Source organism: Ambystoma mexicanum, chromosome 12 (genome assembly GCF_040938575.1).
Source record: "Ambystoma mexicanum isolate Mex_15411 chromosome 12, UKY_AmexF1_1, whole genome shotgun sequence".
Lineage (NCBI taxonomy): Eukaryota > Metazoa > Chordata > Amphibia > Caudata > Ambystomatidae > Ambystoma > Ambystoma mexicanum.
This window is the reverse complement of record NC_090936.1, coordinates 30,894,364-30,916,949: the sequence shown is the minus strand read 5'-3', so window position 1 is coordinate 30,916,949 and position 22,586 is coordinate 30,894,364. Positions and strand designations below refer to the sequence as shown.

The following is a 22,586-nucleotide window of genomic DNA, read 5'->3' as shown; positions in this document are numbered from 1 at the left end:
AGAAACCTTATGCTGAGGTTGTAATTCGAGGTGTACCCGTACGCATGCTAATGGATAGTGGTGCTGACTACACCTTGATAAGTGCGGAAGTGTGGAGGAACAAATTCGATAGTTGTACTCTGTGGGAAAATACTGTTAAAGCAAATGCTTATGGAGATGTTCCCATAGATATTATAGGTTGCTTTGATGCTGAATTACAGTTTAAGGACAGGAAGGCCAAAGGTTGTGTGTATGTTACCAACAGAGGGGGTGAATTGTTGTCATGGAGTGATCAAGCTGAATTGAAGATAAGGCTTGAGGCAAGTCATCCCGAGCAGGTAATGTCGGTTGCGGGAGGAGAGCCCACAGAGATACAAACCACGTTATCTGGGAAATTGGGGTGTCTCAAGGGCTTTGTACATGTAATTCGCCTAAAGAAAGGAGCTGTCCCTAAGATTGCAAAACTGCGAACTATTCCTCTTGCTCTTAGAGGAGATGTAGAGGAAGAACTCAAGAGAATGGAAAGAGATGGTGTCATTGAAAAGATAGAAGCATCTGAATGGGTCAGTCCTATAGTTGTAGTCAGAAAAGGCAATGGGTCTTTGAGGCTCTGTATAGATCTTAGACATCTAAACAGCATGGTTGTGGCAGACAGGTTTCCCCTTCCCCGAATAGATGATCTGATGGTGGGAGTAGCTGGGTCAAAAGTGTTCTCCATACTAGATCTTAAATCGGCCTACCATCAGGTTGAATTGCACCCTAATTCCAGGGATCTCACCGCCTTCATCACCCCGATTGGATTGTTCAGGTGTGTTCGCATGCCATTTGGTTTGGTCTCAGCCGCAAGTGTGTTTCAGAGTATTATGCATAAATTACTTGGGGGTGAAAAAGGGGTGATGTGTTATCAGGATGATGTTCTTGTATGTGGGAGCGATGAGAAGGAGCATGATGTTCGTTTGAAAAGAGTTTTGGATATTTTGAAGGAGGCAGGCCTCACCGTTGCCTTGGAAAAATGTACTTTTAAAGCCAACAAAGTGGTGTACCTGGGTCATGAGATCACTGGGGAAGGGGTTAGACCCAAGGAGGAGGCTATTGAGGCCATAAAAAGAATGGAGGAGCCTAAGTCTAAAGGGGACATACTATCATTTTTGGGACTGGTGGAGTTTTACGGCAAATTTGTCAAGGGGTTAGCAGAAATGTCGAGGAATATGAGATTTCTCACTCGCAAGGGAGTCGTTTTTAAATGGTGTGACCGGTGCAAGAAAGAATTTTTGATGATAAAAGAGGCTATTGTCAATGCTCCCATTTTGAAAATATTTGAGGAAAGTAAACCCACATTGCTTTTTGTTGATGCCAGTGATTATGGTGTTGGGGCTGTTCTGATGCAGGAGGATCAGACAGGTTTACAGACTGTGGCTTTTGCGTCCAGGTCTTTGAAGGGCCCAGAATCTAGATATTCAGTTATTGAGAAGGAGGCTCTAGCATGCGTTTGGGGTGTCGAGAAATTTAAAAGATTCTTGTGGGGGAGGAGTTTCACCATTTGCACTGACCATAAACCCTTGGTTGGAATTTTTACAAAAGGTGGTTTGGAGGGAGTGTCAAGACGCATTATGAAATGGGTCACGGCATTGCAAGGGTTACAGTATACCATGCTCCACGTAAAGGGGGAGGTTAATGTGGTTGCAGACGCCTTGTCTAGATCTGTCCAGAGGGAAATTTCTGACGATAGTGACTTTACAAGTTCAGAGGAGAGTGCAGAAATATTCCAGGTGCATGAAACATTAAAGAAAAGTGAGTGGGATGTGTCTTGCACGGAGGATGTTGTATATCAAGGAGTACTTGCTCTGGTTGCAGAAGGTAAAATTAAGAGCCACAGGGGCGAGATGAATGGTTTTGCCAAAGTGAGGGAGGAGCTATGGATTCAGGATGGTTATTTATACAAGGGTCACCAGATGGTTGTGCCAGTCGGTATGAGGAAGTCTGTCTTGGAGTTGGCCCATGTTGGGCATTTAGGTCTGGCCAGGACGAAGGGACTTGTGAGGTCTGAATTTTGGTGGCCTGGTATCGACAAGGACATAGAGGAACAAGTCAAAGACTGTGTGGAATGTATTGAGGGAAACAAAGGCTTGAAAGTGCAAAAAGTTCCCATGGTAGTGAGGGAGTCCCCGCGTGTCCCTTGGGACGAAATTGCGTTGGATCTCCTCGGTCCATTTAATATTGGTGGTGGCAGAGATAGCTACCTATTAGTAGTCATAGATTTATTATCAAAATGGCCGGAGGTATGTGTACTCAAGGACATATCCAGTAGTAGTATAATCAGATTTTTGGAACAACTGTTTTGGAGAGAAGGGTTTCCAAGAAAGTGTTTGTCTGACAATGGGACCCAACTTGTTTCCAGAGAGTTTAAAGAATTCTTAGAGAATCATGGGATTGAGCAGGTGAATACTTCTTTATATCATCCCCAGAGTAATGGGTGTGTGGAACGATTTAATAGGACTCTGATGGAGGCTATTAGGATAGCGGTGGCTACTGGAGGAGATTGGGTGAGAACAGTGATGGAACGCACGTTCCAGTATAGGCTAACTACCCATAGTGTCACAGGCGTGAGTCCATTTGAGATCTTGAGAGGAAGAAAACCAAATACTCATTTATGTCCAGGTTGGATGGGCAAATCAAAAATGGTGGATGTGGATCTAGAGAGTGTAAAAAGGAGAATTTTTGAAGCTGGAGTTAGATCCAAGGAGAGGTATGATCAGAAGAATTGTTGTAGGGAACTCAAGGTCAAAGAGGGTGATTGGATTAAAGTCAAGCTCCCCACCAAAGTTCGTAAAGGAGCCTCGTTGTTTTCTGAACCCAAGCAAGTTGTGAAAGACTTGGGTTCGTCAGTGTTGGTCAAAGGAGGAGCTATTTGGAATAAGGAAAGGGTGGCTTTTCCGTTTCAATGTTAATTTGTCTTCAGTTAGTTGGAGACAGGGACTTTCTTGTGACTCTACCTAATCAACCACTAGATGTCATATATCTATGCTCTTGATTTGTGCCAGGACTTGCAGCGCATCCAATGTTTTACCTGTTAAACCACGAGTGTATAATATTTATTTTACAGGTTTCAATTTCAGTTGTTCAATATGTGTTTTACAGGTTTCAATTTTAGTGGGTCCTCACCCACACAGTTACTTGTTATGTTTAAGGAGGAGAGGTGTTAGGATGTGCAGTGTTTCCAATGTTTACCTGTTAAACCATGAGTGTATAATATTTCCTTCACTATGTCTATTGTCACTTAGATACTATAGAACATAGAACTGCATCTTATGTAGCAGGGTTCCAAGGAGAGCCAGTGAAGAAGCAGGGCCTTAGTGGGAAGATTGTACTCCTCCTGCTGGGGGTCGTCTTATGTCATCAACTTGCAAATAAAAGGTTCTTTACCTTTAAACTACTGGTTATGTGAAAGCCTCCCTTTGTACATAACAGAAATGTCCCTGAATTTTCATTTCAGTATCTGAAATGCATTAGACTAAATATCACACCTGTGTCTGCAATGAAAGGACTTTTTTATGCACATGCTCTTTATCATATTTTGCCAAAATCACTGAATGGATTTATTTGAAAACAGTGGTCAGTGTAGGTGTTCACCCAGTTTCTGACAAACGTATGCCAGAAAAGATCTTTGATTTGAGCAATCAAGTTTAGCTTCCATGGAAATGGATAATGGTTTTCTATTGTAGCTGAATTCTTGATAATAAGTGCATTGTCTAATTTCCCCTTTTTTCATCATGAAACATTGTTGCTATAGGCAGCAAGGTCATTGGCCGGACCAATCTTTTTTGGAGGGAGTCATGTCTCGGAAGGTTAGCTCAGGAGCAACGTGCTCATCTTAGAAGCAATACGAGCCGGAGTAACACAGGTTCGATCCCCGGGTCTGCACTTAAACACCTCTGGGTATTAAGCGTGCTATAAATAACCCATTACGTTTACAATGTTTTTTCAGAATGCATTCTTCTCCCTATTCGGCCATTCATGTCGAAGATGGGTCAAATCTTTGAAGAAGCGGGCCCCATCCCCTTGTAGATTTCACTCCTGTGTAATGGAGAGGAAAAGGACTCCCCTGAGGAGTTCTATGGAGAGGGTGAGGATTTGGCGGAACTGGTCCCAGATCTCTAGGAAAGATTTTCTTTTAGCTACTTTTCTCCCGTAGACTTCTATTGGACACCCTTCCTTTTTGCTTTGGTTAGACTCCTGCCCTGACTTTTTGGAGGCAAGTAAAGCTGTATGCTTGACTTCCCTTACCCATTTGCTAATTTATATGGGGCAAATGATCAGTCCCTAAGATAATCTTTACTGAGAGACTAAGTTTATCTTTGTGAATTTCTTGTGTTACAATTTCACACATCACCTTCAAGTGCATTGCGCTTAGGATATATTGTATCCTTGTATTTTTTCTATAATAGCTTTTTGCCTTCTTTTACAGTGTGTCTAGGATGAGCTGGTGGTAGCAGATATTTTTCTACTGAGTTTGGGTAATTTTACTCATGCATGTTTGCATTAACCGCAAATGGCAGCTACTCGTGGCTCGCACCCTAAGATGGTCGTGCCCCAAGGTTTTCACTCGTCTTTTAGCCATTTGGCCTTTTACCTGCCTTACTGGGTCAGAAAATGCCATATATGCAATGCCCTTTTACCAGGAGTAGCTGCTGCTTTCATAAGCAAAGGGATGATTTGTCTGCGAGCCTGGATGTGGGGACTGGGAATGTCTGGTCCTAGTACACATTTCAGTGCCTGAATGTCTGTTGCTAGTGTGAGGGTTCAATAGGTGTCATCACTTCTTCCCAGAGGGGGATCCCCTTCTCATGAGGATAGGAAGAGGAGGCAACTACCCAATATTCCCCCAGGGGTGATTTAATGTGGGAGGACCTCATGAAGATAAGGACGACTCCCTTGGTAAAAAGTCAGCAGAACGCCCTGAACCTAACCTTCTCAAGCCCGTTGCCACCTTTCCAGCAACCACCCCCTGCCCCTTGATAGTACTTCTAGTTGTTATTGTAACATATTACCACTTATTTCTACTGAGACGAAGATTGCTAACAATACAGATAGCATGACTGACTCAGTACTGGCATAAAAAACCCAAAGCAGGAAGATTTCCAGCAAGGCCAGTTCTGAGACAAGGTGGCCACCAGGAGCCATGAAGAACGGCTCAGAGAGGATACAGGAACGGTATAGACTTCTGCGGGGTAGTCATCCTGAGAAACTGTCAAAGGACTTCGAGAAGGAGAGCCGCATAGCAGCAGAAATGACAGTCCAGCAAGGGGAGTTTGAAGGAGACCCAGAGGTCGCGGTGGGGAAGCTTAGAACAGTCTGTTCCCAAAGGCAAGAGGCTGACAATGGGAGTTCTTTGCCTGATGTTGTGGTGCAGGTCAAGGTCATGTCTGGAGCCTGGCAGACGGTGGCCCGACCTCTGGGAGGTGGACCGAGCTGTCCATTAACGGTGCCCACACTGTCCGTGAAGAGACAGGAAGAAGGCACACAGAACGAGAGCATCAGAAGTCAGAGGCACCCAGGCAGCGTGGGGAGAAGACTCAAGCACGCAGAAAGAACCAGCCTAGAGTCCCCCAGCCAACAAAGGTAACACTTTGCGGAGACCGGCTTGAAGGTGCGGGAGAGAGACAGACCGCACGGGGACAAAGATACAAAGCATCTTCCTTCGTGGTAGTGCTTGGGAAGAGTCACCCAGGTGCACCTAGTGAGAAAGGAACAGAATGGAGGTTCTGGGACCTGAACCAAGGTGAAATCTAGAACGCTAATCATCTTCCTTGTGACAGTACTTGGGAAGAGGGTCAATGAAGTTGGCCTACTGAGAAGGGAAGAGACCCAAGGGTCTGGGACCTGAACAGAGGTGAAGCCTATGTTGGTACAAGTCATCTTCCTCGTGGCAGTACTTGGCAGCGGAGTGGACCAAGTGGGCCTGATGAAAGAGGAATAGAAACCATGGTCTGGGACCCAAACCAAAGTAACCGATTTCAGCACATAACTCATCCTCCTCGTGGTAGTACTGGGCAGGCGTTTGAACCAAGTGGACCTGACAAAGGGGGAGCAAACAAGGTCTGAGACCCAAATAAGTACAAGGGGAATATCGGATGGAGGAACCCTCCAAACAGTGGTAAATAAAGACAACTGACAGTTTAAGGGGAGCCTGGAACTGTTGCAAACGTTGCCGAAGAAGACCTGGGGAAGGGAGTCATTCCCCTGGTATCGATTGGGGTCCGAAAGAGACATTCTTTTAAAACTCCCAGAATAGGGAGTCATTCTCCTGCTGAGAGAACTTTACTTTTGATTAAGACTCTTTAGTTGTAGTGTAAGGGACAGAGATAAAGTTTTGACTCTGGACAGTTCCTTTTTTAGTTACATACATTCGGACAGACCCTTTAGTTATTAGTTTGAGGCACAGAAACCCGAGTTGGGGATAGCATTTTTTAATTCAATAGTCAACTACCATGACACATCCTGGTCCATTGTTTTCTTGTGCACCCTTACACTGGGTAGATGTGTGGCGTGCCAAGCCCTCCATGTGGATTTTGTTGGGCTGTCGATGTGGAGGTCGATGGTGCGCTGGAGGTTCTTGTACCTATGTGGTTTGGGCTTCTCCCTGAACGTACACCTCTTCAGACCAAAGGCAGACGAGTCCCTAGAAAGATTTAAAGAGTTCAGTGCAGTCACTAGGCCTGGCGGTTCAGCAACCCGCCAAGCAATCCTTTGCGTTTGGCACCAGGGGGAAGGGCTTTTAGGCGCTACACCCCCTTCGTAAGCAGGGCTCAACTGCTCCAAGCCAGACGGGGGACAAAGAAAGTTTCCATGCCCCGGGAAGGGATGGAGTGGCATCGAAGGGCCAGTGATCGTCAGCAGCGGGGGCGCCGGTGCCGACAAAACCCCTTTGAGTTCTTCCCAAATGTTTCTCCGGTTGGAGGAGTCATTTCTGGGCACTGGGGCAGGTGGAAAGAGGTTACCTGAAACCTGGGTCGTTCAGTTGGTCAAGTTTGTTTATTGCCTCCCATTTCTAAAAAGCCGCCCAGACAGAATACCACCTCTTTCTCTGCAGCCATAACCTGAACTACAGGTGGAACTAGAAGCACTACTGATGAAGGGCATAATAAAAGATGTGCCAGCCGAGGAGAGGCATAGGCTGGTACTCCCTCTGTTTCCTGGTGCCCAAGAAGAGGGGAGGACTTCTTCCCATCATGGACCTCGGCGCCTTGAATAAGTTCCTGAGGAAGGTCAAGTTCAAGAGGCTGTCCCTGAGAGATTTTCTCCAGGCTCTGCAAGCCCAGGACTGGTTGGTGTCTCTGAACTGTCAGGACGCCTATTTTGATGTTCCAAACCACCGGAAGAACAGGGGATTTCTAAGGTCCGTCATTGGGCACATTCATGATCAGTTCAAAGTGCTCCTCTTTGGCCGAACAACACTCCAAAGGTATTCACCAAGGTTATGGCTGTCCCATACTTGGACGACTGGCTGATCCAAAAGCGCTCCCTGGAACAAGTTTTGAGGCTCACTGCTTCACACCCTGGGCTTCTCCCTAAATGTGTACAAGTCCCACACTACACCAACGCAGAGGCTCCAATTTATCGGGGCAGTCCTGGACACTTGGGCATGGAAGGCCCTCCCCAAAGAGAGGGTCACCAGCATCTGTAAGATCTTAACAATGTTCCAGGATCCGCCTTCCACTCTCCTCTTGGGTCTCCTAGCCACTTGCCTTTTCTTGGTGCCAGATGCCAGGCTTCGAATGCAATCCCTTCTGTGGCTTCTGACAGGTCAGTGGCAACAATATTTCAACGAAATGTCTGATGTCCTCCGGATAGCTGATGTCCTGTGGATAGCGTCGGCAGTGGACAAACAACCTCTCTTGGTGGCCCAAAAATGGCGGAGCATGATGTGGGGGGAGCCCCTTTTGGCCATCCTGCCTGGAAGCACAGGCTGTCACAGATGCTGCCTTGAAAGTCTGGGGCGCTCAATGTAGGGATCTGCAGGTGAGCAGTCGTTGACCCCAGGTGGAATGTCGCTGGCATATCATCTTGTTGGAGCTGCTGTCGTCAAACTAGCCCTGGCTGCTTTTTTGCACCTTCCCTCAAGGGGGAAAAATTTCCTGAAACACAGTGAAGATGCACTATATCGACAGAGAGGTGTTTGGAGAACAAGATCTCTGTCTCAACAGCCCATCTTGCAGGGATGGAGAAGGGGTTGACAGACGCTCTGAGCAGGCAGTGCATGGACTCTCAGGAATGGGTGTTGTGCCTGGGGGCCATTGCATAGATCTTCACTCTTTGGCTATCCTCCAGAAGTGGACCTGTTTTCGGCAAAGGACAACACAAAGTGCAAACAGTTTTGCTCAAGGCAATTTCCCCTGATTTGGACATTGGGAGATGTGTTTTTGTGGACTGGATATTCCACCTCCACTATGCATTTCCACCAATCCCAGTCATCCTGTGAGGTCTGAGGAGGTTGCTGAGGTCTCGGACCTGCCTGATCCTAATAGCCCTAGATTGGGTGAGGACAACATAGTACCCAGGACGTTCTGGAGTTGGCAGTCTGCCCACCTAGCCGTTTTATCCCAGTCAGAGGGTCAGGTGCTCCACCTGAATCCGGAGTCCCTCAATCTACATGTGAGGCTAAGGTCTGAGGACTTCATCATGAAGGGTGAGGTTTTAGAGGTGGTGCCGGCTGCACGCAGGCCTGCCATCAGGCATATTTACGCATGCAGATGGAGAAGGTTCCATGCATGTTTAAAAGGCCGTAAGGTAAACACAATGTTGTGCTTTACTTCTACAGTAATGGAATTCCTTTTATCTCTGGTTATCTCCGGGCTGGATATTGGCGCAGTTGAACGCTATTTGGCTGCCTTGTCCTTATTTAAGAGGTCCCCTGAGCAGGGTTCCTTTTTCTCAGTTTCGCAGTCCAGCACCGACATGCTAGGCAATTCTCCTCTGAACAAGAGTACCAATAGCAACTCCCTGTCTGAAGGCGGCTCCATCTGAGCCATTGCAATCCAAATCTGTCTGGCTGCTTACTTTGAGGACGACTTTTCTGGTAGCCATCACCTCAACATGTGTTGGTGAGCTTCAGACGCTTTCTTGAAAGCCACCATTTCTAAAGTTGTTCAAGGAGACGGTCTTGCTAAAAGTCTGACCCAGATTACAGCCAAAGGTGATTTCAGATTTCCACATTGCTGAAAGTGTGGAGTTACTGCTCTTCCCTCCGCTTCACCCATCCCAGGATGAGGCTCCCTAGGCTGGACTCTCAATTTTTATGTGGCTAGAAGAGCCACGTTTAGAATGGATTATCAGCTTTTTGTTGCATTCTCCCAGTCCAGAATGGGACAAGCAGTAACTAAACAGACTATATTGCATTGGATTGTCCTTTGTATTACAGAATGCTATGAGAAGACAGGAAAGGTAGTGCCGCAGAGCATACGGGCCTATTCTATCAGAGGTGTAGTGGCTTCCTCTGCTTTGCATAAAGGAATCTGTGGGAGGTGTTTTCTTGCAGGCCTAGCTGATCGGGCAACGTGGGTGGGGACAGACTGCCTGGCGGATACCAAATCAGGGAGCCTCCATTGTGGTTGTTATCTAGTCTAGTCCCGCAGTGACCTACTCAGTTGGTACAGTTTCCTTTGCTGATCTGGTTTTCTTCCCCTCCCCGGCTGAAGAAGAGTCCTCATGCCCCACACACTGTGTTTGCCAGCAGACTTTATTAGTATTAGTGCACTGTGACGGATCTAGAAAGCTGCCACCGATTCTCGGACGGGAACCTTCTTTAACATGGCATGCGAAAGTCAAATGCTACCTGACTCCGACCCTCGGGGTGGCTATCAACGGGAGGACAAACTCCAGAGAGGATGGAAAACACTGACTCAAAATAAACCTTCAGATGTTCTTCTTAATGACATTCATGAGCCTTTGCACCATGCATGTATGGTTTATTGTGACGTACATAAAGAATTCCTGAGTTTTCTTGACCAACAACCTTATTTACCTTCCCCTGCCCTTTGTTCGTACTGAGACAAGGAAGAGGAATGGCACAATGAGGATGACCAAAAGCGGTAAGCAAACCCTGCGTTCTAGTCTTTGGAAAGAGTTCACTAATGCTGGGAAGTTTAAAACACCCACAGCTGAACAGAATACGAGTGAGAAGCAGAGAGTGCAGTGGAACGCAGCTTGTGCTGATGCTGGATGGAATGTTGGTGATGAGCACACTGTAAAAGGCAGCATGGAGGCTGACTAGAACGGTGGGCACAGAGATGGTATGCAGAGAAACTGGGCCAAGAGAAGCTCACTGCTTGATTGCAATAGACAGCTAATTGGAGGAACCGATACAAATGGCAACGGTATTAAAGGGCTGGTGACCCAATTCTTGGAACGAGATACTGATATCAATACGAACAGTATTAAAGGATCAGTGGCCCAATACTTGGAGAGTGCGTGGTTGATAAGAATGCGAACCATGTGAAGGAAAGAGTTGGTGACCTAGTACTTGGAAAAGGACATTGACACAAATACGACCATTGTTGCGAAAGGATCGGTGACCCAATACTGGTAAAGCATTATTTCTTGGATGAAAGAAAGAGTGAATAGGAAATAGAATTGTAATATCCTGGCAGGAGAGAAAACTGTACAGTTATCACGGAGCTGAGGGCTGACCAGGAATATAGAGTGGGGCAGCAGAGTCCCGCTCAGCAGCGTGCTGCGCCAGAGTCGGGGGCAGGGTGTTTGGCCAGTGAAGACCCAGAGCCTTGTTCTGGTCACCTTTTATATACTGTCAGAAGGCATCCCCTACCCTACCCCAGGCACCCCAGGGAAATGGCTTTCCCAGACTGCAAAGCAGAGGCAGGAAATTTACATTACCATATATTTTCTGATCAGGTGGTCGTAAACTGCCTAAAGAAAGGGCTCGGTGGAAAAGGGATACCTGGGATTGCTCTCAAAGGGTGGGAGGTGTAATTAACAAACGGGTCCATTGCCCTTCTGAGGTCATGAGACAATTGGCTTGGTGAAGAAAAAAAAACAGGCCGCCTCCTCCAGGGCAGGAGGTGCAACAAACAAACAAACATGTGCCTTCCCCCTTCTGGGTAGGAGAGAAGGCCATTGTGGCAGTTGTTCGGGAGCAATAAACAGTGACCCAAGGGTCTTACAGTTGCCCAGGTGGGGTGCAGGGGCGCTGTAAGGTTACACATGACCACTGTGAGAGGCAATCTTGGAAAATGACAGGGCTGCCTGTGTTAGAGGTGACAGCAGTGACCATAGTCCTACATGGGCAGTTATTGGCAGTTCGGAAAGCAGATTATGGGAAGGCAGACCAGGGTTATTCATAATTATTGTATACACTTGACTTCTGGAAGTGCTCAGGGGATGCTTTGGGTGTGCTGGTCAGGCCATGGGGTGCATGCAGCAGTGTGGGTGCAGCCTGGCATGGGGACAGAGGAGCAGGGAACGCATGGCACATAAGTGTATATAGTGTAACATCATAGTACACACAGTTAAATGTTTACAGTAACACAGCATATTGGGGCACGGGATTACAGATTAGTGCCATACAGTTACAGTGAACGATCCAATGGTGCAGTGTTCAAGTTTAGGGAGGCACGCATGCTACAGTAGTGCAGCAATGTCCGGCAGTTAGTTTGTAGTTGGTGCTCCTGCGGTGCGACGCAGCGCTGAAAAGCACAGAGCTATGGTGACATTTGCGCAGTGCAGCTGTGATTTCTGCCTGTGCATGCAGAGTGGGGCAGTCCCAGTTTGTACTTGGCTACAAGGTAACAGTTCAACACATAGGCTCCAAGGCCTTCCGCTAAAGTTTCTCTTGCAATAGCAGTCTTTTATTGCAGAGGGCTTGATGTAACAAACAAAACACAATAGTTCCTTTCCTTTGTCAGGGTTCTCACATTCATAAGTTCAAGATTGGTCTCCTTCCTTTGGGCTCGGACCACGAGTCCCCCCTGAGACCCCTGTTCACAATTTGGTCTCCCTCGTCCGGGCTTGGACCACAGACCCCCCCTGCACCCCACCCCTTTGTCTGGGCTCCGAACCTCTCGATATTCGAATCAAAGACTTTCAAATGTGCAATGGTTTTTGCTTAAACCGTCAAGGACCATTTCCATTCACTTCACACAATTATACTTCACATCAATCTTCTACTTTCGTTTCTCTTGTCTGCGTACTGTACAAAGACCTTAGATTGAGCACATTCACGGTGCCGGACCACTCTAGTCAACGGTATCGTAGCCTTCTTAAGTTCAAACATTCACCACAATTTAGCGTTACTCATGTCTCTCATCACACTCTTTAACAATGTTTGTTTGTTTTACAATGTTGCTGCTTGCAACCTTGACTTCCAACACAGACTGGTCTGACATCGGTCTCCCCACTCACCTGGTGTGTTGTTCTGTTGTTCCTTTGTTCTTGGAGCCAAGGACGACACTGGGGCATCTGCAACTCCTCTCCGCCTTGGTCAGTTACGCTGAAGGGCCCTGTATCTCTGACACACAATGCCCTCCTTGAAATCCCCTTCTGTTTTGCCGTCTTTCGCCTCTCGGTCAGCTGCCGACTCGAAACTGATGTACCTTCGTGTTCTCTGCCTCTCTGAGTGTGCTCTCGTGCTCCGCCTTTTATCCGTGTGGGGAAGTGAAATGGAAGTCGGGCGTGAGTGATTGTTGATAATTGCCTGACCATAGTATTGGGACATGTCGGGTACACAGCTTGGGTGTAAGTCTGTTTTTCTTCAGAGCAGGCTGTTCATGTAAAAGTGTTTGTGTAGGAAAAGGGGAAAGGGGGGGGTTAAGTTTCTAAATATTCCATCGAGCAGGATGGGGAAACAGAGTTAGAGAGAGTGAGAGAGAGAGAACACACACAAGGTATCTAACAGGGAAGCTACATCCTGGACATTCCTTATGGGAGTGCCAGCAGATGTAATTCCCCTCTTTCTCCCTCTTGAGGACACCAACATCTAAAAACCCCCTAACTACATAATTGCTGTCATTCACGATATTCACGCTTTTTCCCCATCATCCAGGTACAGGCTCTAGTCAGGGCAATCAATTCGGCCACCTGGGGAGAACATGGGGGTAGAATTTAATTTGCTTCATGATCAGAAAACGAATCTTGAGTCCTTATCCCAGGCAACACCACCTTAGGAGGAAATTGGTGAACCATCGGACACCCTACGCTGAGCAAAACCATCTACAAAAAAGGGTCAGGGCGTCGAAATCGTCTGGGCGGGCATTTACATGATTTGGGAGGAAGGTCTCTATGGTACCAAACTTGACTCAGAGGAGAAGAAAGCCAAGTGGTTCATCACAGCAGGTGAGTCGAGGGAAGAGCCGGTAAGAAACCAAACTGTGGTGAACGATAAATAGCCAATGGCTAAATTGAACTTTGAAAAGCTAAAAGAATGCTGTTGATGAAAGAGGGGGTGTAGGTGTGGGGAACTAGCAACAGGCAAGTCCGGCACAACATTGGTGCTCAGGCAGGAAACTCTGGGTGATTACCTAATGGTAGAAACTACCATATCCAGAAGCCCTTGGGAAGAGGCCAGAAGAGGTCAAAGTGGTCATACAGGGGTCTTGTCAAATCCTCTGTACCATCAAAAAATCTTTGACCGACAGTTGATTGCGAAACTAAGGGAAATGAGTCCTGCTTGGTGAAATGAGCGTATGAACAATGTATTGTAAAAAGATGGCAAGAGTGAACCCGGCACAGGGAAACCGACAAAAGGGGCGAAGCCCGAAGAACTGTTTAAAAAGACCTATATTAAGATTTGTGAAAGTAAGGAAAGCCACAGTGAACCCGAAGGAAGGAGGCTAACGGCCGAAAAGGGGTCTGAGCCAGAAAGAGGGAGATCAGCGGTGGAAAATTATTACCCAAAGTTCATTGAAAAAAGAACTGTTTAGTCAATTTGTGGAATATGATTTTGTAAAGGGTCTATGCCCGGAAGAGAGGGACCCAGGGGTGAAGCCATCACCCAAAGTATATGTGAAGCATAACTTTGTGTTTGTTTGTTGGATACATCAGGCCTCGAAGGCAAGAGACTTTTTATTGAAAAGAGACTTGGCCATCGAAGAACCCGATAGCAAATCCAGAACTGTTGGCTCGTACTGGAAAGCTTGAGCGTGTGCTGTGCTCGGGAGATCCACTTTGTCCCGTGATCAAAACGTGGGGAAGGGAGACACTTGGCAATCACATCCTGACTTATTATTTGTGAACACTTCTTTCTTTATTGAAAACCCTATCCCACACTCTTTCTGTAATTAGTTGTAAGGATTTGACAATAGGTTTTTCCTAGTATAGGCCCTTTTATTTTTACAAAACGCCACTAGGACTGCCTTATTTTTCAATTAATGGTCGCTAGTTGCTCCAATCTTAGGTTTAGGTGGGGCGTTATTCCAACCTGCATTTATAGTTCAATAAACACCCTTGAACTGTAATCACTTGTGTCTGTCTTTACTGTTGCCACTGGTGTCTAGTCAAAGGATCAACACCAAAGGGTCGACAGGTCAAAGGATCGCAATTATATATATTTTTTTAGGTTTTCGTATAGGGAAAAAAAGTGGTTTTTAGCAAAAAAAAGGGGGTGGGGGGGATCCCCCCCCCCAAAAAATGTCAAAAAAAAATTTGATCCTTTGACCTGTCGACCCTTTCACTGTCGATCCTTTGACTGGCAACCGTTGCCACCACGAGTTCCTTACAGTACTGAAGTAAGGTTGGACTGTTTAGGAAAGTAATTGCCATTAGAAGTGGAAGGACTTTGGTGCTGTAACACCTGTTAGTGGAGACCTAATTTCCTTTACTGGGGTAGGTGGGGCCTAACACTCAACACTGAAGAGTTCTCTGTTGTCGGGTGCAGGTGTCAGTTCACTGCCAAGTCATTTGAGTAATTCTCCTATACAGGGCCATGATGCATGCTAGAAGGTGCGTGAAAATGGCTGTTTTTTAACGGATGCAACAAATGTATGATAAGTCTAATCTAGTGGGGTCTTTTATTGAAGTTATTTTTGGTGGCTGGATCGGTTTACTATGTGGTGGTGTGGTAGGAGTTTGAACCTAATTTGTGTGTCACATGTTCATTCTAATGCCTAAAAATGTGTGATACAAATGCCGTGCTTTCAATGAGACTCTTTGGATGAGGGGACTCCCAATCACAGAAAACACCCCAAAGCTTTACAGAATAGCCAACACATTACCTCGGCACAGAAGAAGAGTTGCAGCGGGGGAGACTTTGGGATCTGCAGCCAAAATCCTGGTCGCTGAATTCCTTGATGTGAAGACAGGACACCTGCCGGGATTTTGAAGCAAAGAACGGGGAAGGCTCCAGGCAAGAGTTTCGTCGCACCTGGATGTTGTTCTGTGGTTTTGGCACCCCTTTCAGGATCCAGAAGAAGACTGAATATTGCTGGTCGGATTCTCGTTGTTTGCAAGGTCCAGCACTCTGGTGAGGGTACTTTTTGGAATCCATTCACGTCTCTGGAGGTCCAGCAGGATGCCCACAGAGTTTGAGCAAGATTCGGAAGACCGTGCACCACACAAAAGGCTCGAGGTCCCAGGGTATTGGGGTATTGCAGCCCTGCAAGGTTGCAGCACGACGTGGACTGGCTCGAAATGCAGGTCTTCTTGAGTGTAGTGGGTCTCACCAGGCTCTGCGTCGTTGTTTTCAGAATTTCCAGGTCGGTTGGAAGGAAGGGTAACAGTAGGCTCTGGTTACACAGCAGGCTCTGCGGCCCCTGGAAATCGTCTCAGCCGTGTTTTCCTCATCTTCCTCTTCGGATGTGGTTCCAGTGGTCGACTACTTCTTCAGCTTCCAGGATCAGACTTTTCTGCAGGAATAAAGCCAATCAAAGGGGGGGGGGGCGGTTGGGGGTTATTGGCAGTCCTTTCAGGACAAGCAGCCTCCCAGTTCGAACTGAATTCTTACAGGGAGGCTGGAAGACAAAGGGCTGCAGAGTTTTGGACTCCTCCCTTGCTACTGCCTTCACAGACACTCTGGAGCCTGCCCAGGCTTGACCGAGATGTCCCGCTGAAGATAAAATTGAGACAAGGAACACTAAAATGGCGAAAAAACACCAGGACCATTTTGGTAAAATGGGCACCCATGGGTGTCTTTACCCCAACTGTGAAAACAGCCTGTGGTAAAGGTGCACCGAATTAGGAAAAAGGTTCACTGCCACCAGTCATTAAAGATAAGCTTGTCCCTTTAACAGAAATCTCAGTTAAAAGGAGAGAAAGGGGATACATTGCATCTCCGCAGCACTGCACAAAAGATGGGGTGTGCTGGTTTCACCTAACAAATTGTGAAAGGGATCCAAAGATCCTTTCTACCCCTGGGAACTGTAGTTCTCACAATTTTAGCCAGAGAAAGTTAAAAAGGCGACTCAAGGGCAACCCATCAACAATAAAAAGGTATATATCAAAAGTTTCCAAAGAAGATAAAATTAAAAGGACCCAATGGAGAGTCTTAAAAATGACACCCATAAAAAGAGTAAACCATTCTATGTGTGGAAAAAGATTCTCACTCACTGTGAGGTATAGGAAAAAATAATCTACCAGTCCAGCAAAAGGTTCTGGGGTTGACACAGTTCAGGAAGATTTATAATTGCTATGAAAGTCTTACTTAACACTGGAATTCAGGACTTGTTCTCATTTTTATGTATAAACAACCTATTGCCCAAAGTGCCATTCCCTGTAAGGTAGGCCAAGCTCTAATCGTATGTATTCAGTTGGACAAGAGGGGCTCATACCCAATACGGTACGCCAAAAGAAGCCTTCCATCAAATCCTGCATGGATAGCACCAACCGCGTCCTGCCGAACTTCTTTCCTGGTTGCAAGGTATTCTCTGCTGACCCGTTCGGCGCTGTTGGCAGGCATTTTCTTCATCTTTCTTCATCTCTTGGACTCTAATATTCGCTACTGACTTTTGAGGGTCTCTCACGAAAAGAACTGTAGGAACCTATCCTTGGGGCACATTCACCACATATTGCTCCAATCCGCAATACTGGTCCCTCTTGGCTACCTGAACTTAAAAGCATTTACTTGCCTGCGACTTGCCATTTCTCTTTCAGTAAAGGACTTTTATAATGACTCTGAAGCAAACCTTATTTAAAACATGTTCTCTGTTTCCTCTCAAACTTCTGTTTATAAAGATTATATTTGTCATGCAAATGTGTGTGGAACTTCTTATTTGTGGTTTAATGAAAATTTGATGCATCTTTATTCTCCTCCGATACTTTTTTGTTGTGGCTCTGCGGTGTCTCTAGAGGAAGAATCTCTAGGAAGCAATGTCTCTGATGTACGCTCTTTCTGTAGATTAGACATCAGTCCCTTTCCTACCCTCTTTCAGGGGTTTTGGGTGTTTTAAATGTATTTTCTTGTTATTGTAATATTACCTAAATGCCTCAGTCTTTCCCTAGCCTATGTTCTGCAGTAGTTAAGAGAGAGAGATGTGTTCTCTGTGTTCATGGACCCTCCTGCCCCCCACCCCCGATGTTCAATCGTTAGAGCAATAAAACCTTTTCTGTAGCCACTTTTATGAATGGGATTAGGATATTTTCTCATCTGGGGAAGACATCATATCCATATCGAACAGAAAAATGGTTGGCAATATAAGAAACTCTTTCTGCTTCGTCACTGCTGAGTGGGAATAGCAATAGGTATGAAGGAAAAAACATGAATAGGAAGTGGTAATGAAAACCTAATAGTAAAAGGGGTGCAAGTGCTTGTTGATGCAAGTCTGGATTCTTTTGAACTAAGGCCTTATGGGAGAAGTTGGGTGGTGTCGGAAGTCTCCGGATAAGTCCGTCGTTTGTCCCCAGTCACTGATAATCTCTTGTTTGAATTTCTTTCAGTGTACCACCTCCATCTACGTCGAGCAAGATTCTTCGGTCCGTCGTAAAAGTGACCTTTTTTGGACTTGTTGGATATGGCTTCTACCGTGTAGGGAAAAGAACAGTGCAGTTTGTTCTGTCATCCCCAACAACAACGCGTTGCCTTCAACGAATTTCCAAATTCAGGCTTTGAAACCAAATACTGCAGGACGAACTGTGTTTGGCAGCAAAAAGATCGAAACGAGCAACAAAATGGAGGAGTCCGAAAAACGCCATTGCTTTCTCCATGAATACAATTCCACTGGACATAACAAACTGATACAAGCATGAGGGTGTTTCATTTATTTAAGTGAAAAGAGTGCGGCACCATTTATATTTCTTCCCCTTGGTGGTTGTTATTTGTGGGCAGAGTTTGGCGTTGGGGAGCAATGTGCTTTATTAATTTGGACAAACGTACAGAAGTGATAAGATGGGTTGGCTAAACTTATGCATTCTTGAAGTTTTCTAAAGAATAGAATTACCTAAGCGCATACCTACTTGTGGTATCGGCCTAAAAGTGCAGTTACACATATGGAAGTGTCTAGGTATAGTTGTGCTACATTCATATTCTTGGTGCCAAGCACCAACAAGCATATTTAAAAAAGAAAATACATTATTACCAATGGAGTTTTATACTAAAGATATCCTCTTTTATAAAATGAGTATAGTGTATAATTATAGGCTGTAAAATATTTTCAGTATAATTCCTTAAACGCCTTATCGCAGACATATTGATATAATTCTTTTCTTTTTTACAAGGGGAAAGGTACAGCCAAATATTTGCCAATAAACTGTTTAATTGTCAGTATTTCAAAATCATTGATTGCAGGATTCACAGGGCGCCACCTGTGTTGTCAGACTAGTGGTTTAAATGTTTTTTATACTTCTAAAAAGAAAAGCATTCATTTTACTAGTGTATGCTTTTAATGTTTCATTAATTCTTGTTTTAAACTATGTACCTGAGCACATCAATTAATTACGGTATCTAAAGTTTTGAGTCTTGCTAATGATTGAAAGAGAATGGGCATCTCTAGACCATCATTTATTTTTAAATCCTGTCACTATTCATTTTTCTTTTAGCAGTTAGTTCTAGCTGTGCAGACTCAACTGGATTGAATTAAAATCTACAAGAGTACTAATCAAATTATAAATGGTTACATTTTGATTTAATACTATGCTGAATCTTACTATGTGAGGAACACCTATGCAATTGCTGAGTTATTGGTGTTGAAACCTGCTCCAAATTTGAAATGTTTTCTTTCCATTCTGTAGAATACTGAAATTCTTAAGGGCACTTTGTGATCGACGTGCTAATATGGTACCTTTTTAATAATAATATACTCGAAATAATGTATGACTTCAATAGTTCCTGAAACAGCGTACCTGTTTGTCTCTTAAATATCTTTGGCGCCCTATTATGAGGTATTTACCAGAGCAAAGAATTAATATTCTCCCGGTGAAATTGCCCAGGAGGAGTGGGATTGCAACATGTAATTATGCTTTGGCCATGTGGGTAAAGGCACAGTGTTCTTCTGTCCACAGGCCTACCAAGCCTAAATGTCTATCCTATATGTAGAGGGATGGCAGTGGAGCCCTCGATCCCACCGCTAGAAATAGGGCCATGTGCCCCATACTACCTCTTTGACCCCACACACCTATGGGATGGTCCGGCTACCCTGGGAGCTCTCGAACCTCCCCATAGACCCCAGATCTCACCCAGTGATGGTCTAAAAAGTGGTGTTTTTTCTTTCTGGGTTTGTCAACTCCCCAATTGGCAGGAATTGAGCGCCTGCACCTCTGGGGGGACTGGGCCTCATTAGCATGTTGCATGGTCTAAATGCACTCTTGCCTTCCACCCACACTGCTAGGGAGGTCTAAGGGACATTGCACTAATTTCCATGATGTGGCCTCTTCTTTCACTAAAATAAATAGTTATGTCTCGAAATTAATTTATATTTTTTTGTTAGGTGGAATTCTAATTTATTCGCTTTAAAAGCTACAATGACTCCTGGCTTTGAATATGTTTATATAGTATATATCATACCTTTCAGTAAGGCCCACGTATATGTTAATTCTATTGCATTTTAATTGTCAAGTTATTTTGCCATATTTTTAAGCATACTAAAAGTCTGTTAATTGCTTCTACAATTCAGTGCATTCGTGTTATATTTTATTTTCCTCAAATTTTTTCCTGTACTTCTCAGGTAATTTTTAAAATTAGTAGAACACACTTCTAGAAATCTGCCTTTAGCCCAATGGGTGGAGTTAGCAATAAAGGGGCAAGTAAATGTACCGAGATCTGTCATGCATTTCTCATGAGCATGTCTTTTTGTGTAAAGAAGATATTACTGTTTGTTGTAGCTTTATATTAAGTACTTTCTACCCCTCTTTTATTTAAGAATCTAGTACAGTGCTGTGGCAACCAGTACTGGTTTCCAAAGGTGTTTGGAATTAAATAAAATCTAAATCTTCTTTACTGTAAATGCTCCATCATGGTATAGGATGTACTGCTTGCCATTTTTCACCCAGTGCTACAACTTGAAAACTCAGCCTAGCAGTGGGGCTATCGAATTGTATTCATGCAACCTGGACTAAATGCTATATGATAGCAATGTGCTGTATTACAATTCTGTTTTGGTTCTGTAACACCCAAAGAATTAGTATATTCTCTATTCACATGTTTATCACTTTTTGGGCTGATTTACTTCCCCGGTAGGTACTTAGAATGTCTTGTCTGTTGCAGTACTGAGTACTCTACTTCGAGGCAAACATCTCTTGTATTTCCCTATGCAGGTGAAAACCAGCCTGGGTATGCCATTCTGGCTTAGTGAATGGACGATGTCACGCTTAGCCTACTGCCCTGTCCGGTGATTTTCCCAAAGTTGTTTGAAAAGGCTACCATTTTTTACTCTGCCAACATCTTTTAACACGTTCCCTGTCCGCCCTGACTGACACCTGTGAAGCGACATTGTAGTGCTTTTCCTTAGGAGTACAATGGTACTTACCTACGGTACTTTTTTGTACATTTAAGTAATTTTCCATGAAAGTGTGCCTTTTGAAAAGTGATAATTATGATAAACTGTTTGAATTCCTAGAAATACAGGAAAAAGCATAAATGTATGAATCATTTTGTAGCAAATCCTATTGCGAAATCCGACTGAGCTTTTAACCAAGTGGACTGCACTATTAAAATATTATGTTGCTTCTTTTATGACTAATATATCCTAGTTATTTTTCAGTGTAATGTTTCAATTGTCGCATTGTGTTAAATCCTTTGAATGATAAACTACTACTAATCTAATGGAAATACAGGTTCTTTCACCGCCACCTTCAGTGTACTTGAATAAAGTTGTCCATAGTTCCATTAAGTATATAAACCATATAGTTTGTTTTTTATTTTAGAATAAGTATCTGTAGTCATAAGTCTTGGTTATGATCTGTTTTTAATATTGTACAGATACTTTGTACTAGGACCATGTAAATTAATGTTTTTTGCAAATATACACTAGGTTTTAAAATCCCCAGAAGGCCTTATAACAATGGTAAAACCTAGGATCCTCCCTAAACATAATATTAATGTGTGTATGTTGAGGCCGGTCTTCCGTACATCCTGTTGGGGGAACACCTCACTTATTCATCATAGATAGTTGGACCACACTGGCTTTTTAAGCCTATTTATATGAAATGACAGCTAATAAGCAGTGGATGTATTCAACATGGTATATTGGCAATTCGGAATAGACTGATGGTGAATTTGCAGACAAACATCGAAATAGAGCAAGATGATGGCGCTGCCAGCCAATTGAAGCTATACTGTGGATGTTTAAAAATGAAATGGCAGCAAGATGAAAGAATTGTATTTGGCAATCACACTAGCCAGTTGTCTTTGGGCATTTGGCTTGAATCGATTTGCCCTTGTACCAGTGCCTGTAATCCAAAACTTGAAACTTCTCAGAGGACCAAATGGCTGTGTCCCGTTAGGCTGATATTCTTAACAAGTCGGGCTTCTACTTGAAGGTCATATGTAGTGTTTTACTTTAAATGTACCCGCTAGAAAGAAGCGCAATATCCTTGTGGATAGATCGATAATTGATTACAGTATCAAAATACTGCTTCAGTTCCTGTACTGTGGCAAGAGCACTGCAGTCCTACGATGATCGAGTTACAAATGTCCTCTTTATTGTTCACAAGGTCTTTTCATATATCTCTACTTCTTCATTGCCACATTTTAACTCCATATTCCATTTCACCAATCGTTGCATAACTTGATGTTGATTTCCCCCTGTTGAAAGGTGACCTTCTAGATGATGGCAACAAATCACTGCAACTATGCCCCTGCATAGCCGAGAAAATGAATCGTGTCCCATGCAAATTCCAAAATATACGGATGGTTAATCACTGCAACTATGCCCCTGCATAGCCGAGAAAATGAATCGTGTCCCATGCAAATTCCAAAATATACGGATTATTTGGAGGATATTTGCTTTTATGGGGAAATTAACCTTTTTTTCATTTTAAACCAAGATTTCATGAAAAAAGAAGCCAATAGCTTCAAAGTTTGACAATTATTTGAAAACCACTAAAAAAAATCCCCATATGACTAAATCTGCTCTCACATTAAATGATTGTTAAATTATCATGTAACTTAAATATAAATAATTCAGGCATCAGTTTTGAAAAGCGGCAAAATCTGGACTTCTCATACAATATTT

At 44.4% G+C, this 22,586-nt stretch overlaps 1 protein-coding gene across 1 annotated transcript in view; it reads left to right on the top strand.

Annotated features, from left to right (window-relative positions):
- The window catches only part of TRABD (TraB domain containing), a 125,275-nt gene extending 104,183 nt beyond the window's left edge, over positions 1–21,092 (top strand). Inside the window, exon 10 of the mRNA XM_069627856.1 lies at positions 17,857–21,092. Coding sequence (XP_069483957.1) covers positions 17,857–18,028 — 172 coding nt within the window. The 3' untranslated portion in view covers positions 18,029–21,092. The remainder of the gene's footprint in view (positions 1–17,856) is intronic.
- The last annotated feature ends 1,494 nt before the right edge of the window (positions 21,093–22,586 follow it).